Raw genomic sequence first — 13,892 nt, 5'->3', positions numbered from 1 at the left:
CTGCCTGGCTGTGGGCCTGGGCACCCTGCTCTGGGTGGTGCTGCTGGTGCAGGGGCTGGGACACAGGGACATACAGGGTCCTGCCAACCTCAGCCAGGCTGGGGTGCTGTGCATTTTAAAGCAAAAATATGCAGTAACAACTGCAACTAACACAAATAAGCATGGATTTGTAACGTTAACTAAATGCTTCATGACTAGAATCATAAAATCATGGAATCATAGAATTGCTCAGGTTGGGAAAGACCTTAAAGATCATCAAGTCCAACTGCAACCTAGCCATACAACCCTAACAACCCTCCACTAAATCATGTCTCTGAGCATCACATCCAAATGGTTTTTAAACACATGCAGGGACAGTGACTCAACCACCTTCCTGGGGAGCCTATTCCAGTGCTTAACCACCCTCCCTGTAAAGAAGTTTTTCCAGATATCCAGCCTAAATTTCCATCGGCACAGCTTGAGGCCATTTCCCCTTGTCTGTCACCTGTCACCAGTGAGAAGACACCAACCAAATTAAATACATATTGTGACCATATGGCATCTATTGCAATTATTGTGACATTAAACAACAACAACAATAAATCAATTGAAATGTATTATAGTTATACGTATTATGGTCAAATCTGAGTGAATATCTATTCTGTACAAGAGTGGTATATATGACTAATAAAATATTTTTTTCAATGAAAGTGGAGAATATTTCCTAGATAATGGCTTGAATGAACAATATAATTTAACACTGACCCTAATATAAAAATCACCTGTTGGAACACATTTTTAGTTATATGACTTGTAAAAGAAGTACTTAAAGTATAAGACCATCTAGGGTACATAAAATTATAATGTACTACTTATGATGTTTCTTATTGTGGAAAGGGAACAAGTGTCACCTGATAGATAACACACCTAATTTTTCAATTTTAATGAAGTTTACAGTTCTTTTAATGAGAGCATTAATGAGAGCATAAATGACATAATGTCATCTATGTTCTCAAACAAGGAAACGTGTTGTCTCAATTGAAATTCAGAAGAGTATTTTTATTTCTGTCCTTTCCAAAGCATCAATGTTGTCAATTTGTGGTTAATCACCTCAATGTAAAAAAAGCTAATTAGATTTCAGTGTTTTAGTCTGGCCAGTCAGAACCTCCTCTCATGCGAGTAAACCTGCCCTTAGTCAAACTACCTTCTCTGAGAATAATCAAGAAGGCATTCAGTAGCTTCAATTCCACATTACTACCCAGCAGAGCACCTTATCCCTGTGTGCCCAACCTGTTGGCTTGCCTGGGCTGCATTTAGCTAATAGGAATTGTCTGGGGCCACATATAAAATATAGAGTAAATTTAATGTGTATAAATAATAAAAGTGGGTTTTTTAATGTATTTTTTTATCAAGACATAAAAAAACAGAGAACATAAACATAAAACTGGTGGGATGTCTAAGCTTATTTTGTGAAAGTAACATATCAGGTTGGTTCAGTGGCAGTGGTTGCCATTTCTAGTGAGTTCTCAAGGTGTTCGTAAGAGATTTTTGATAAATACTACTATTCCTGTGCTTCATTCTTGACAATAATAATTCACAAGTGTACATATTGCCCAGTAGTGAAGACATGAATAAGGCACGACTGTTAGGGGTATTTTTCTCTGATAAGAGAGATAAAAATCTGGTAAAGAGATATGATCAATTTTTTCTTTGAGTTGAATGTCTGATTGCAGTTCTATGTAGCTCGTGAAAATTCACAGGTTATGTATTTATGCTGATTTCATTAATATTATATTTGTTATCAATACCTTTAATGAAAATGGCAAGTAGAACTATATCTGTAGCATCAGAACTACCACCATGATGATGCAGCAGTAGGGGGGGGGCCACAGCACTAGCTGTGCTGGGCCTCATGCAGCCCACAGGCCACAGATTAGACATGCCTGACCTTACCTTTGATCACCACAGAAAACTGAGTTTAATAGTAAATAGCACTTCTGCTCTGGGACTTGCTTGTTAAAACAGTGTCACTTTTTCCCTCTTCTTTACCAGTGTCTTGTGCTCCAAATCATACTTTCCCATATTTAAATAAATAAATAAATAAATAAATAAATAAATAAATAATCTTCCAGTAAGTTTAAAAGATTGTTTCAGGTTTTCATTCAGAGTGTTAGATGATAAATCTGCCTAACTATTAAACTGAATATTTAATAGCCTCTAGAGTTGAATAGAGAAAAACAAAAATAGGTTCTGTATTTTAAAACAGTCGTTTCACTGAGTCCCATAGTTTGTATATTGTTAACATCATTTTCATGAAAGCATTAAATGTTTTTCAGAAGAAACTGCGCTGACTCATGAATTTTTTATGAAGCATTATGCATTTATCTGAACATATGTTATAAAATTCATAATTCCCAAATTCACAGATATCTGTGAAATGCTACGTCTCTCTTTGGTCATAGATATTCTTAACAATAGTACTGTTGCAAGTGTTTAAGTGCCCAGTCATAAATATTCCAGAAGTTGGCTTTATGATGCCATGTAACATTTTGCTTGCATTTTATGAGTACTTCACTTGGGCACTTCTCACTTGATAATGACAGTTGAACCTTCAGAATACATGTGATCCTTAGTGTATATATGAATGACTTGAAAAGCTATCACATTATTTTCTTTTTATTCTTAGTATTTTCTTTCTTGGTTGTCACCATAAGCTCAATAAGTGTTTTGAGAGGTTCTTAGAAATTTCAGCTTTTGTAATTATTATGGAGGATACATTCAAGATAAATTACCAGATGCAAAAGAATATGACTGGAGATTCTAGTAAATATTTCAAAAACTATGTTTTAATATCTAATTTCATAATTTTCAAGTGAAAGTTGTATGTTTCACCTAATTGCAGGATTATCTACATAGACTCAATGCCAGGATCAAATATCACTTTAGACACACTGAAGTGTTAATAAATTAATTCTTGTGAAGAAGAAATAGTAAGTTTAGCATTTAAAGGCTGCACCTGCACCCACTGAAGTTGTAATAATATTCACATTGACTTCAGAGTAGTACAATAAGGTATTATAGGCTAACATCAATGCATGTAATCAGCCTTGAATAGATGACAGCTCCTCTAACTGCACATTAATGTTCATTTGTGCAAAAACTTCTTTGTACCCTGATGTTAAATAATGCATTTATATTTCTTAGATTGGATTCACATTCTGCTAATGGTGGTTGATTTGTAAATAGCATTTTTCTCACTTGTTTGTCCTAACCTTTCCAACCTAGCCCAGGATAGAAGTTTGTGTTTCCTCCCCATCATCTTCCTGCCCATCATCTTAGCACATGGCAGTGCTATTTGCTTTGTCTCCATGCTGCAGAGTGGGGAGTTCACAGTTTCCCCTTTCTGTGGCTCTCCTTTTATCCTTGTAACAGCCTATCTCAAGCTTACAGAGTGGGCATGGCCTAGGAAACATAGTGGGGAAGAAGTCATAGACTCCGGTAAGGAGGAAAGGAAAAAGACTGCTGTGAATTATCTTTCATTATGAAGTTTCACAGTAGTCTGAGAAGTGAAGGGATTAAATAGAGGAGTGTGACCTTCATCTTCACTCATAACCTTTGAGATTACACTGACTCCTAAAAATATTAATAGTGTCCAAAAGATTTCTTAATCTTACAATATTTATAGCTGTAAGACACTCTAGAAGAGGTATCAATATCCATTATCAGCTAAGTCATTTCACCCATAGATGGTTTTATCCAGGGTACAGGTGGAGGATGTAAATCACCTATTCTGAAATTTGCAAGTATAGAACACATTTAATTATCTGACCTGTCTTTCTTATCGTTAAATGTGATGTTTATATATTCAGAATGAGTTATGAGGACATAAAAAGAGGAGAATAACTTTCAACAGATCTCATAACACTGCAAAATTTGTTGTTCCTAATGGGAGCTGAAATTTGTTTCCCAGTTGTGAGCACTGAGTATTCTAAAGGTCAAAGCTATAAGGGAATTTTAAAATTAGTTATTCAAACTCACTAAAATGTAATACCAATACTCTGATAGCTTCATGCATACAATTTGTTTGGTCTTGAATATAAATACAAATGCAATGTCAAAAATAGAGGGGGAAAATAATCTGGTGTAAGTATTTTCCTTACAGCAATTTTTTCTCAATCACAAAGTAAAATTAGGTTCTTTTATGTCTTGAAAGTTTAGTTATTGTTTGGAAAAATGTCTCTGAAACCTAAAATAAATAGTAAGAAGATGAAAAACAAAACAAATCAAAACAGAACAGAACAGAACTAGTTCAGATTAATTTCAATAGAGTTTCAATGAGATAAATCACGACTTTCACTACTTAGTATCATCGTGGAGCATCGTTTGTTTTTTTTTTTTTAATTAAAAAAAACCTTTTCAAGCATCCTGTAGAAAGGTACCATGTTCATTAGAAAAAGTATTTTCTTCATGAACAAAGAAACAAAGAAAGAAGTAGGGCATTGAAGAAAAGAATGTGATCGTCATTGATGTATGTCATCAATGTAAGTATCTTTATGTAAAGATCCCTTTTTTGTCCCAAATAACAGTCAGCTTATGTGAATTCTAATATACCTTTTAGCATCAGCCATATCACTAGATCTGTTAAAAGGCATCAAACGAATTTAGGTACCTAAATTCCATATGCTGTAAGGGCATAGACATCTTCACAGTAAATGGTTGATTTCTAGAATTTGCGATCAACTTAAAAATCAACACCCACGAGCAGAAAAAAGGTGCAATGGGAACTGACTTATATGTGGTGGTGTTAGTGTCAATGAGGAGCAACATCAGTATGCCACCCTGGGCAATGTTTTCTGTAAAGGCTGATGAAAAATACGCAAGTATGTGGCAAGAATCTCTGTAGACTTCTCTGCAACTGTGTTGTTTTCTCAGGTACTGGATATTCAGCATACCAAGTGCACCACAGTATAACATTCAAAACTAAAGATCTGCAAAATAAAAAAAAATGCACAGAATACATCATGAATAAACAAAATTGCCTTTTAGTATTTTGTTTTAATTTCTGTGCATGTATCTTTGTTTTCAAGAATCAAGCAGCAAATTATTTCTAGCTTTGCAAGTTGATCTCCAGACGTTGTTTTTGCTTATCCTACATATGGAAAGAAAATGAAGGGAACTTATCGGTCTGGGAATTGATGTAGAATATCAGCTCATGCACAATACAACTTTTATTTAGTGAATTGTTGTCTCTAGATGGTTGTGATTATATTCTAATGAAGGGAGTTATTGCACTATGTCATGCTACAGTATTATCACCAATCTTGATCTGCTGATGTGATGTCAACTAGCTCACAGGTTGAATTAAATTCTAACACTGGATTAGAGTGAGAAAGTCAGCTTCCAGCTGACAGTGTAATAGGAGAACTAAGACCTGACTTTTAACGAGAGCATTACATACCATCCGGTAAGGGGCATTAACCAATGCAACATGCCCTTTCACTGAGTTGTCTCATCATAGACTAGAGGTTTAATAAGAATAAACTTTATTTGCAGAGACTGTGATCTTCCATCTAACATGTACAAATAATGTTTAAAAATAGTTGAAGTGTTATCTGTTGATCCCAAACCCATCATTTAAGTCCATATAATGCATGTAAAGGTTTCAAATCACATTATTTGTTTTTTCTTTTCAGTTCTTTGCACTGTAGCTCAATACGCCTTTGACATTATACTTCTGAATTACTTCGATAGTAGACCTGAGCCTTCTGCCTGATGAATATCTGTCTAATAGATGGAAGATGTATAAAAATGAGTTTGTAACATAAGACACACCCAGGACATATTCTATCATATAAAAGCATTTCCATTTAAACTTACGAAAAATTATTTCCAGTGTTAACACTGCTCATGACAACCAATTTTGGCAGCAAAAAAAGTTTACAAGATATATAAGTTCAAACGCTGTGCAGCTCTGTCTTATATAGATTCTCCTCTCCAACACTAGTACTTGAGTGCCTTCCAGAAGCACATTAAGCAACGTGATTAATGTCTGTCTCATTTTTGTTCTTTTACTTTGAGCTGAAATATTAGATTATTTTTCAAAAGGTAGCTGCAAGTTGGTGAAATATCATCTTTGCAATGAACATAGAATCTTTAAATTACTATGAACACCATAGAAAAAAATCAGCCAGTGCAGAAGCAAGTGCAGTTTCTCTTCATGTAGCTGGACAAGTGCCCAGTTATGTCAGGAAAGAGTAACTGTACAAGAGCAACACAGAGCAGTCTACTTTCCTGATGCATGGAAGATTTCCTGGCTGAGAAAGAAAGTGACCCTTTACAACAGTATTCATTTTGCTGGACAGGAATAGATCAAGATGTTTTCTAATCAATACAACAGGACTTCTCTCTGAAACTGAATGAAGTGTCCAATTTTGCTGCTAGTGGTGCATTATTTTCCTAATTCTGTATAGAGGTACTGATGAAGATAACACTTAAACTCTTTTGTAGCGAAGCATGTGGAAGATGAAAGGTCTAACTTTTTAGTAGAATAGAGACCTATGAGAAGACTTAAAATTAAATAAATATACTGCTATTCAGGGAGTGCATCACCTTTCCCGTAGAATGTATAAGTCTGGTGTCACATTTAGTCTAGCATGCGATTTAAGACTGTACACTTAGTGATAATGTTGTAGAAGTATGGAATAAAAGTCCAACCCTCCTTAAAAGCTTTTGTTATTTTCTAAGAAACTGACTGCAAGATTGCCATATCATATGCCTGTGCAAAGAAAACAAAATGCAAACAATCTCTGACCAGAGAAGCTGTCAGCAACTGAAACTCTTATGCTTCACTGTGACAGACTTACACAATCTTTCCAGATGAATAGTGCAATTCTCAGCATAGCTATGGATTGGAGGAGCCAACATTTAAATCTCTTAGAGCAGCCCTGTGATATACACATTGTAATGGGAGAGAATTTGAGGGGTCTAGATTCACTGCTTTTGTGATTGTCTTTCACAACTGCCATTCAATTGCACTGGTCTAAAATCTTGGATTGAGTCTTAAATTCTCAGCCATCTTCTTGTCTTCCAGAATGTATGAGTAGACAGCTAGATGTATTCAGCAATAGAGACAGCATTTATTATTTCTTAGAAGGAGAAATGCTGCCTGTGTAAAATAGTAGTCAGTGATTCAGACGTCAAGGATACCAATATGTCAGGGGGGGAGGTGAAAAACAATTTTGTTTTGTTTTTGTTTTTCTCTAAAACTGAATTTTCAGAATTAGTGGGCAATTTGGAAAAACAGCAGAGAATACCTCTGAAGTGTGTATTGTGGACCTCAAGTTACTCTATTTGGCAACAGAGAAGAACAAAGTTTGGGGTTTTGTGGGGGATTTTGTTTGTTTGTTTCCCTACATAAACTTTTTGGTGAAAGCATATTCTTTTCCAGAAAGAATTTATGCCATCTAAGAAGCTATGATTTTGATGACAGCTTAGACATTGATACACTTCTTAGAATGTATTTTCCCTTTAATGAGTGCTTTGATGTACTGAGTGTGTTTTCAGTGTTCCATGTATGCATTTTTCATGATAACTCTTTTGCAGTTATCTAGGAGATCAAAGACTGCAATTCTGCACTGTTTCTGCCAAAAGGGAGTTGTTCCTTTCTCACAGAGTCTGTGCAGCCACTGTGTTTGGAAGTCAGCTTTCAAGTGATCTCTGTTGTACATCTTCATATTTAGTGCATACTTTTTCTTTGGTGCTCTTAATTGTTATTGTGTCTTTAGCACTGAAATGATTCTGCATTTTCATGAGTCTTTGTAGCCACAACAGGGCTATTTATCAAAAGGGTATTCACATTATAACATTAGCCAAAACTATAAGAATCCAGCGTGTCCCTGCAGAGAGCACACACAGATGTGTCTATGGGCAACCACCACGTATTTAGAATCTGGCATCCTAGAGCTGGCTGCGTGATGACTCCTGCATATGTGTGAATCATTTCATAGCAGCAAATATACGTGTTTTGCCAAGGCTGTTGCCATCTCTTCCATGCTGTCTGCAATGCCCCATTTACAGACCACAGCAATCACTGACCCCTTTTCCAAAGGAGATTTAAGAAGGCTGACAAATGGACTCTGTAGGAAGATGGGATCTTCTATAAAACAAAAGCAGCAGTGTTTGCTTTTGTCAGATATGTTTAAAAAATGACTATAATCTCAGTGACTTCCTTGGGAAAACTTAAGCGACATACAGCAGATAAAGGATATTAGCAAAAGAGATGATTGCATATTTCCAGTATACAAGGAGAGATTTCAGGGATCTCTACAGTGATTGGTATCCCATGGGCTCATTTCCCAGTAATAATAAATTCCAGAAATCAAAACTTAGAAATAGATAATGGTACAGGCCTGAGTAGAGGAGATGCACAGAATTAGTAAAGTATGAAATGCATTTAAAAACATAAAGTCTGCTACTCCAATACAACTAACACAAATTGAAATTAGTAGTCTGACACAGATGGTAGAAGGTTCTAGTAAAGTACTTCAATGGAGTAATAGATTATTGAAAATGCTAACATTTTCTTAGCATTTCCTAACCAAATAATACTTTTAATGGATATTCTGCTCATTTCCAGCATTCAAGAATATTTGCAAATTAATTTTCTGTTTTATTTCTATAGCGTTCCTCTATATTGTAACAACTTCATCTCAATAGAACCTATCATTGTCTAGTTATTTTAAAATTTTTACAATTTCAGTTCTGTCATCATATTAATGACTTGACATTTAGCATACCAGAATTAGTATACTGGCTGTGAAAGATTTTGCAAGAGTTTGGGATATCTGCATTAAATAGTAAGTGGAGAGGAAATGGAGGGAAATGGAGGTACGCTCATTGAAATTATTTAAGGGTATTTTTGGTGTTCAGTGTTACAGTGCTACATCTTTCTACCTTCTTGGGAAATCTGGGATATACTTTGTTTTTCTTTGCCTCTACACACACACACACACACACACACACACACACACACAAAAAAAAAAAAAAAAAAAAAAAAAAAAAAAAAAAAAAAAAAAAAAAGCTATTTCTTATCTAAATAGATTAATTTGAATAGCAAAGTGTAGTGACAACATATTAGGACAAGCCTTACGAATGTTTACATGGGAATGCAATCAAGAAACCCTTTATGCTTTACTAATATCTCCTTGTTAATGTCTCCTTGTTTACTTTGCAGAATTTTTCCGAGAACTTCTTGAGAACGCTGAAAGGTCCTTAAATGATATGTTCGTACGGACATACGGCACACTGTATATGCAGAACTCAGAGGTGTTCCAGGATCTCTTCACAGAACTGAAGCGTTATTACACGGGAGGCAATGTGAACTTGGAGGAAATGCTGAATGATTTCTGGGCTCGGCTGCTGGAGAGGATGTTCCAGCTCATAAACCCCCAGTATCATTTCACTGAGGACTACTTGGAGTGTGTAAGCAAGTATACAGACCAGCTGAAACCATTTGGAGATGTACCCAGGAAGCTGAAGGTTCAAGTGACTAGAGCTTTCATTGCTGCACGGACCTTTGTTCAGGGGCTGACAGTAGGCAGAGAGGTTGCAAACAGAGTATCCAAGGTAATCTGAAATCAGAGTTTCTTAAGTTTGAATTTGTTTCAAATTAATAGACAATCAAAATATGATTATTCTTGTTTGTTTTCTTTTTTAATATTGTGTTGATTTTTTGGGTTTATGCGTGTGTGTGTGCTGGTAGACACATATTGAGTATGCAGGTAGAGATAACAGTTGTATTTCATTCCTTCTGGAGATATTATGGCAATACTGACTGGAAATCATTTCCCTGTGCTTGAGACGCAAGGAAATATTGATATACATCAATTTTATATCACATCATTAGTAATTCAAAACCAGCAACATATATAAAAGATTATGGTTATGATCAGAATTAAATTGCTTCAAGTAAATTTATGCTGCTTCTTTCTAGGACAGCAGAGCCCTCATAGCATTCATTCATCATGCAACTGGGCGGAGGATTTCATTAGAAATGTTTAGTTATGTTCTTGATGTGACCACTACTGACATCTCTGGAACTTGAGCTTTCCCTAAAGACAATTTGACTCACATTTGTGTTAGTTTTAATTATTTATCGATGCAAATATTTATGACAATTTTAGTCCTAGAAGGCTACGTATAATTAAAGCTATGTAATAAAAAAGCAATGCACACACAAAAATAATCCATTGGGTACCAGAAATGTGCCTGAATTACCTTATCTTACATAGTGTTTCAAAATCAGGTATACTTATTTCTGAATTGCTGATCCAATTAGATGTCTGTTCTGGGATCTGGCTATTTCATGGTTCTATATTTACGTAGTTCTGTAGCTTATTAATTCATAACACCAGCATGAGATTAAGTTAAGGGGAAAAAACAGTAGACGCACAATTAAATGCCTCCAAATAGGACAAAAGCAGCACCATTGCTGTAGGAATGGCCTACAGGGAATGGTTACACATCAAGCAGCAAAGGAACCCACACCAAGTATCATTGGCAGATGATTCTGGTCTGCAAGGAGACAAATTATCTCATGCTTATTAGAAAGTGAGTATCTGACCAGATGGTAAGCTCAGAAAACATTCCAATTTCCTACTTCAGTACATCCATTCCTTCCCCAAGTTCTCATCTCTCAATTATCACTGATTGATCTCTTTCATTAGACGGCTTCTTGGATGTTTGTTTTTGGTTGGTTGGTTGGTTGGCTGGTTGGTTGTTTTTTTGAGTGCTTGATTTCTGTAAGAAAAATCTTTTTTGCCATTTTGTGTCACAACTTTAAAAGAAAGAACCATCAAGTGCTTAAAAAACAGAATGCACAAATTAAAAACCAAGGGTGACCATAATCTTTCAGAAACATATTCATTTTAGAAACGTTTTAGAAACATTTTTAGAATCTTTTCAGTCTGCTTTTCTAACAGCCCAATAACAAGTAAATGGCTCAGCTGGGTGAAGCTGGGAGAAAGAAACTGATATCATCCTTATGAGGCCAAGTATTCAAAGGATGATGGTTTAGTGGGCATGGTGGTGATGGGTTGACAGTGGACCTGATGATCTTAGAGGTGTTTTCCAACCTTAGCGAACATATATTTCCATGATTTTGTGATATTCTGAATTTTGAAGTGTTCAAGTGACATCCGTTATGAAACACTGAAATAACAACTTCAAGACAATAACTGTACACAGGATTTTGATGTTTGCCTTTTGCAATTGCAAGCCTAAGCTATTCCTCTTCATCAAAAGAACTATTTCTCTTCATGTAAATCACAGCAAGAAGGTGAAGTAGAGTGGCAGCTGATATAGCGTCTGATGTGCTCAACATGATGAAGAAACTGGCTTCTGAACTTTCCTTATCCTGTATGATGCGATAGTTTGCAATTGCAAATTCAGAAGCTACAGACCAGAGCGAGAAGCAAGAATATGATAGAATTACATGGTCATTTTGCACTAAGAAGCTGGCAAATGAAACAGATAAACCTGGCTACTTAGCTAAAATTGAATTTTCTTCCTTTCAAGTCTTTCTGGGCTACAGAGTCACCTTTCGTTTTATTTCTAGCACTGCCAATTGTTGCAGTCTTTTCTAAACAATGACAATTAACATGAATTCCCAACTCATCTAGCCTGGTTTGAGGCAGATATGGCTGCTTAGACTCTGTGCACAGAATGCATAAATCTACAGCCCCAGGTTTTCTGTGAACAGCAGAGATGCCCTCGTTGGTCAAGCTTTAAGTGAAAATGCCTAGTTCTGGTGTCACTGCTGTCAGTACGAATTAGATCTTGCTGTATTAGCAGGATCAAACTGTAGGAATTAAGCCACCTAAGTAATTAAATATATGTGTAATTTGCGAATCCCAAACATATTAAGGTGTTAATTGTCTGCTGAAATGTCACTTTCCTTATATATATCTATATAAACATACAGAATGTTCAAGTGTCTCCTTTCTCTCATACCCCCCAAAAGGTTTACATATCTCTTGCTGGGTTCTGGGGACATAAAGCCTTCCAAGAATAGGGTTTATCACCAAATTGCTAAGTGATTCTAAGATCCTATAATGAGAATCATTAGCTCTGTATTCCTAACTGGAGCCTTATCATAGTATCACTTGAAGATGAGACAGCTCAGTAGTGTTCCTGATTCATGTGTGTCCATTCATGGGGAGGGGCAGGGTGGAGTGTTATTTGTTTTTTGACATTAAAGCAACGATTTTAAATCTTTTGAAATGCTTGATAGTTTGTTCCAGATACAGTACAAGTTCTTTGCTTTATGAACAGGTATAGCTCTAATAGACTACATTCAGAGCACTGTATTTGGTTTTGGGCCCCTACCATGCGAGAAAGGCACTAAGTTCTGTGGAGGCCGCCAGGATGGTCAAGACTGGGAAAGCTGCAGTAGGATGACAGAATGTGGGACTGAGACTTGTTCCACCTGGAGGAGAGGTGGCTTTGGGGTCACCTACCAGTTGTGCAGGAGATCCAGTGAAACACTTTATAGTGGAGAATGATGGGAAGTGATGGATATGAGCTGAAACAAGAAAGAGCTTCCAACAGGAAGGCAGAGAGGCTGTGCAGTCTCCATCCATGATGGTTTTGTCCAGATTGTATGAAGCTCTCTAATATGACAAGGTCCTGTAGAGTCTGACCTCTAATCTTAACCTGCATTGAACAGCAGGTTAGACTGTTAATAAAATTAACATTTTTACTTAAGTATAAAATATGCTTTGATTGAATCACAGAATTGTAGGGGTTGGAAGGGACCTCCAGAGATCATCAAGTCCAACCCCCTTGCCAAAGCAGGTTCCCTACACCAGGTCGCACAGGTAGGCATCCAGGCAGGTCTTGAACATCTCCAGAGAAGGAGACTCCACAACCTCCCTGGACAGCCTGTTCCAGTGCTCCGTCACCTCACTGTAAAGAAGTTCTTGCGCACATTTGTGCAGAACTTCCTATGCTGCAGTTTCCGGCCGTTTCCCCTTGTCCTGTCTCCACTCACCACTGAAAAGAGTCCGGCCTCGCCATTCTGCCCCCCACATCTTAGATATTTATAGACCTGGATCAGGTCCCCTCTCAGTCTTCTTTTCTCAAGACTGAACAGACCCAGTTCACTCAGCCTTTCTTCATAGGAGAGATGCTCCAGGCCCTTCACCATCTTCGTGGCCCTCCGCTGGACTCTTTCCAAGAGATCCCTGTCTTTTTTGTACTGGGGAGCCCAGAACTGGACGCAGTACTCCAGATGAGGCCTTACCAGGGCAGAGTAGAGGGGGAGGATCACCTCCCTCAACCTGCTGGCCACGTTCTTTTTAATGCACCCCAGAATGCCATTGGCCCTCTTGGCCGCAAGGGCACACTGCTGGCTCATGGCCAGCCTGTCGTCCACCAGGACACCCAGGTCCTTCTCCGCGAGCTCCCCTCCAGCAGGTCATCCCCCAGCCAGTACTGGTGCATGCAATTATTCCTCCCCACATGCAAGACACTACACTTGCTTTTGTTAAACCTCATCCGTTTTTTTTCTGCCCAGCTCTCCAGCCTGTCCAGGTCTCTAGACAGTTGTCATTACCCTACTGCTGCTCAGAGCTCTAATTTAATCCCAAACAGACAGTTACATATTCACTGGATCTTGCTCTAAAATTAGCTGTCTAGTAACATGAAGTCAACACAGATTATGTCTGCATAGATCTGGGGCCTCAGTTAGTGTTTGCTAGTTTTGCTTTTCTCTAAGCTCTTTCTGAGTGTGGCCACTTTCCACACAATATATACTGGGATAAAGACAGGAAGAATTATTCTTAGTTTGACTTTACTTTTCACACTCACAATTTCATGCTACCAGCAATCAAAGTAGCTTATATACCGGGTATAAA

The 13,892-nt window shown here is 37.2% G+C and overlaps 1 protein-coding gene across 1 annotated transcript in view; it reads left to right on the top strand.

Annotated features, from left to right (window-relative positions):
* The window catches only part of GPC6 (glypican 6), a 701,587-nt gene that overhangs the window by 367,159 nt on the left and 320,536 nt on the right, over nucleotides 1-13,892 (top strand). Inside the window, exon 3 of the mRNA XM_042839058.1 lies at nucleotides 9,212-9,603. Within this exon, the coding sequence (XP_042694992.1) occupies nucleotides 9,212-9,603 (392 nt within the window). The remainder of the gene's footprint in view (nucleotides 1-9,211; nucleotides 9,604-13,892) is intronic.

Source organism: Centrocercus urophasianus, unplaced genomic scaffold (assembly GCF_019232065.1).
Source record: "Centrocercus urophasianus isolate 14NV4802_14NV808 unplaced genomic scaffold, USGS_Curo_1.0 seq_9, whole genome shotgun sequence".
Lineage (NCBI taxonomy): Eukaryota > Metazoa > Chordata > Aves > Galliformes > Phasianidae > Centrocercus > Centrocercus urophasianus.
This window is presented reverse-complemented; position numbering and strand designations above follow the sequence as displayed.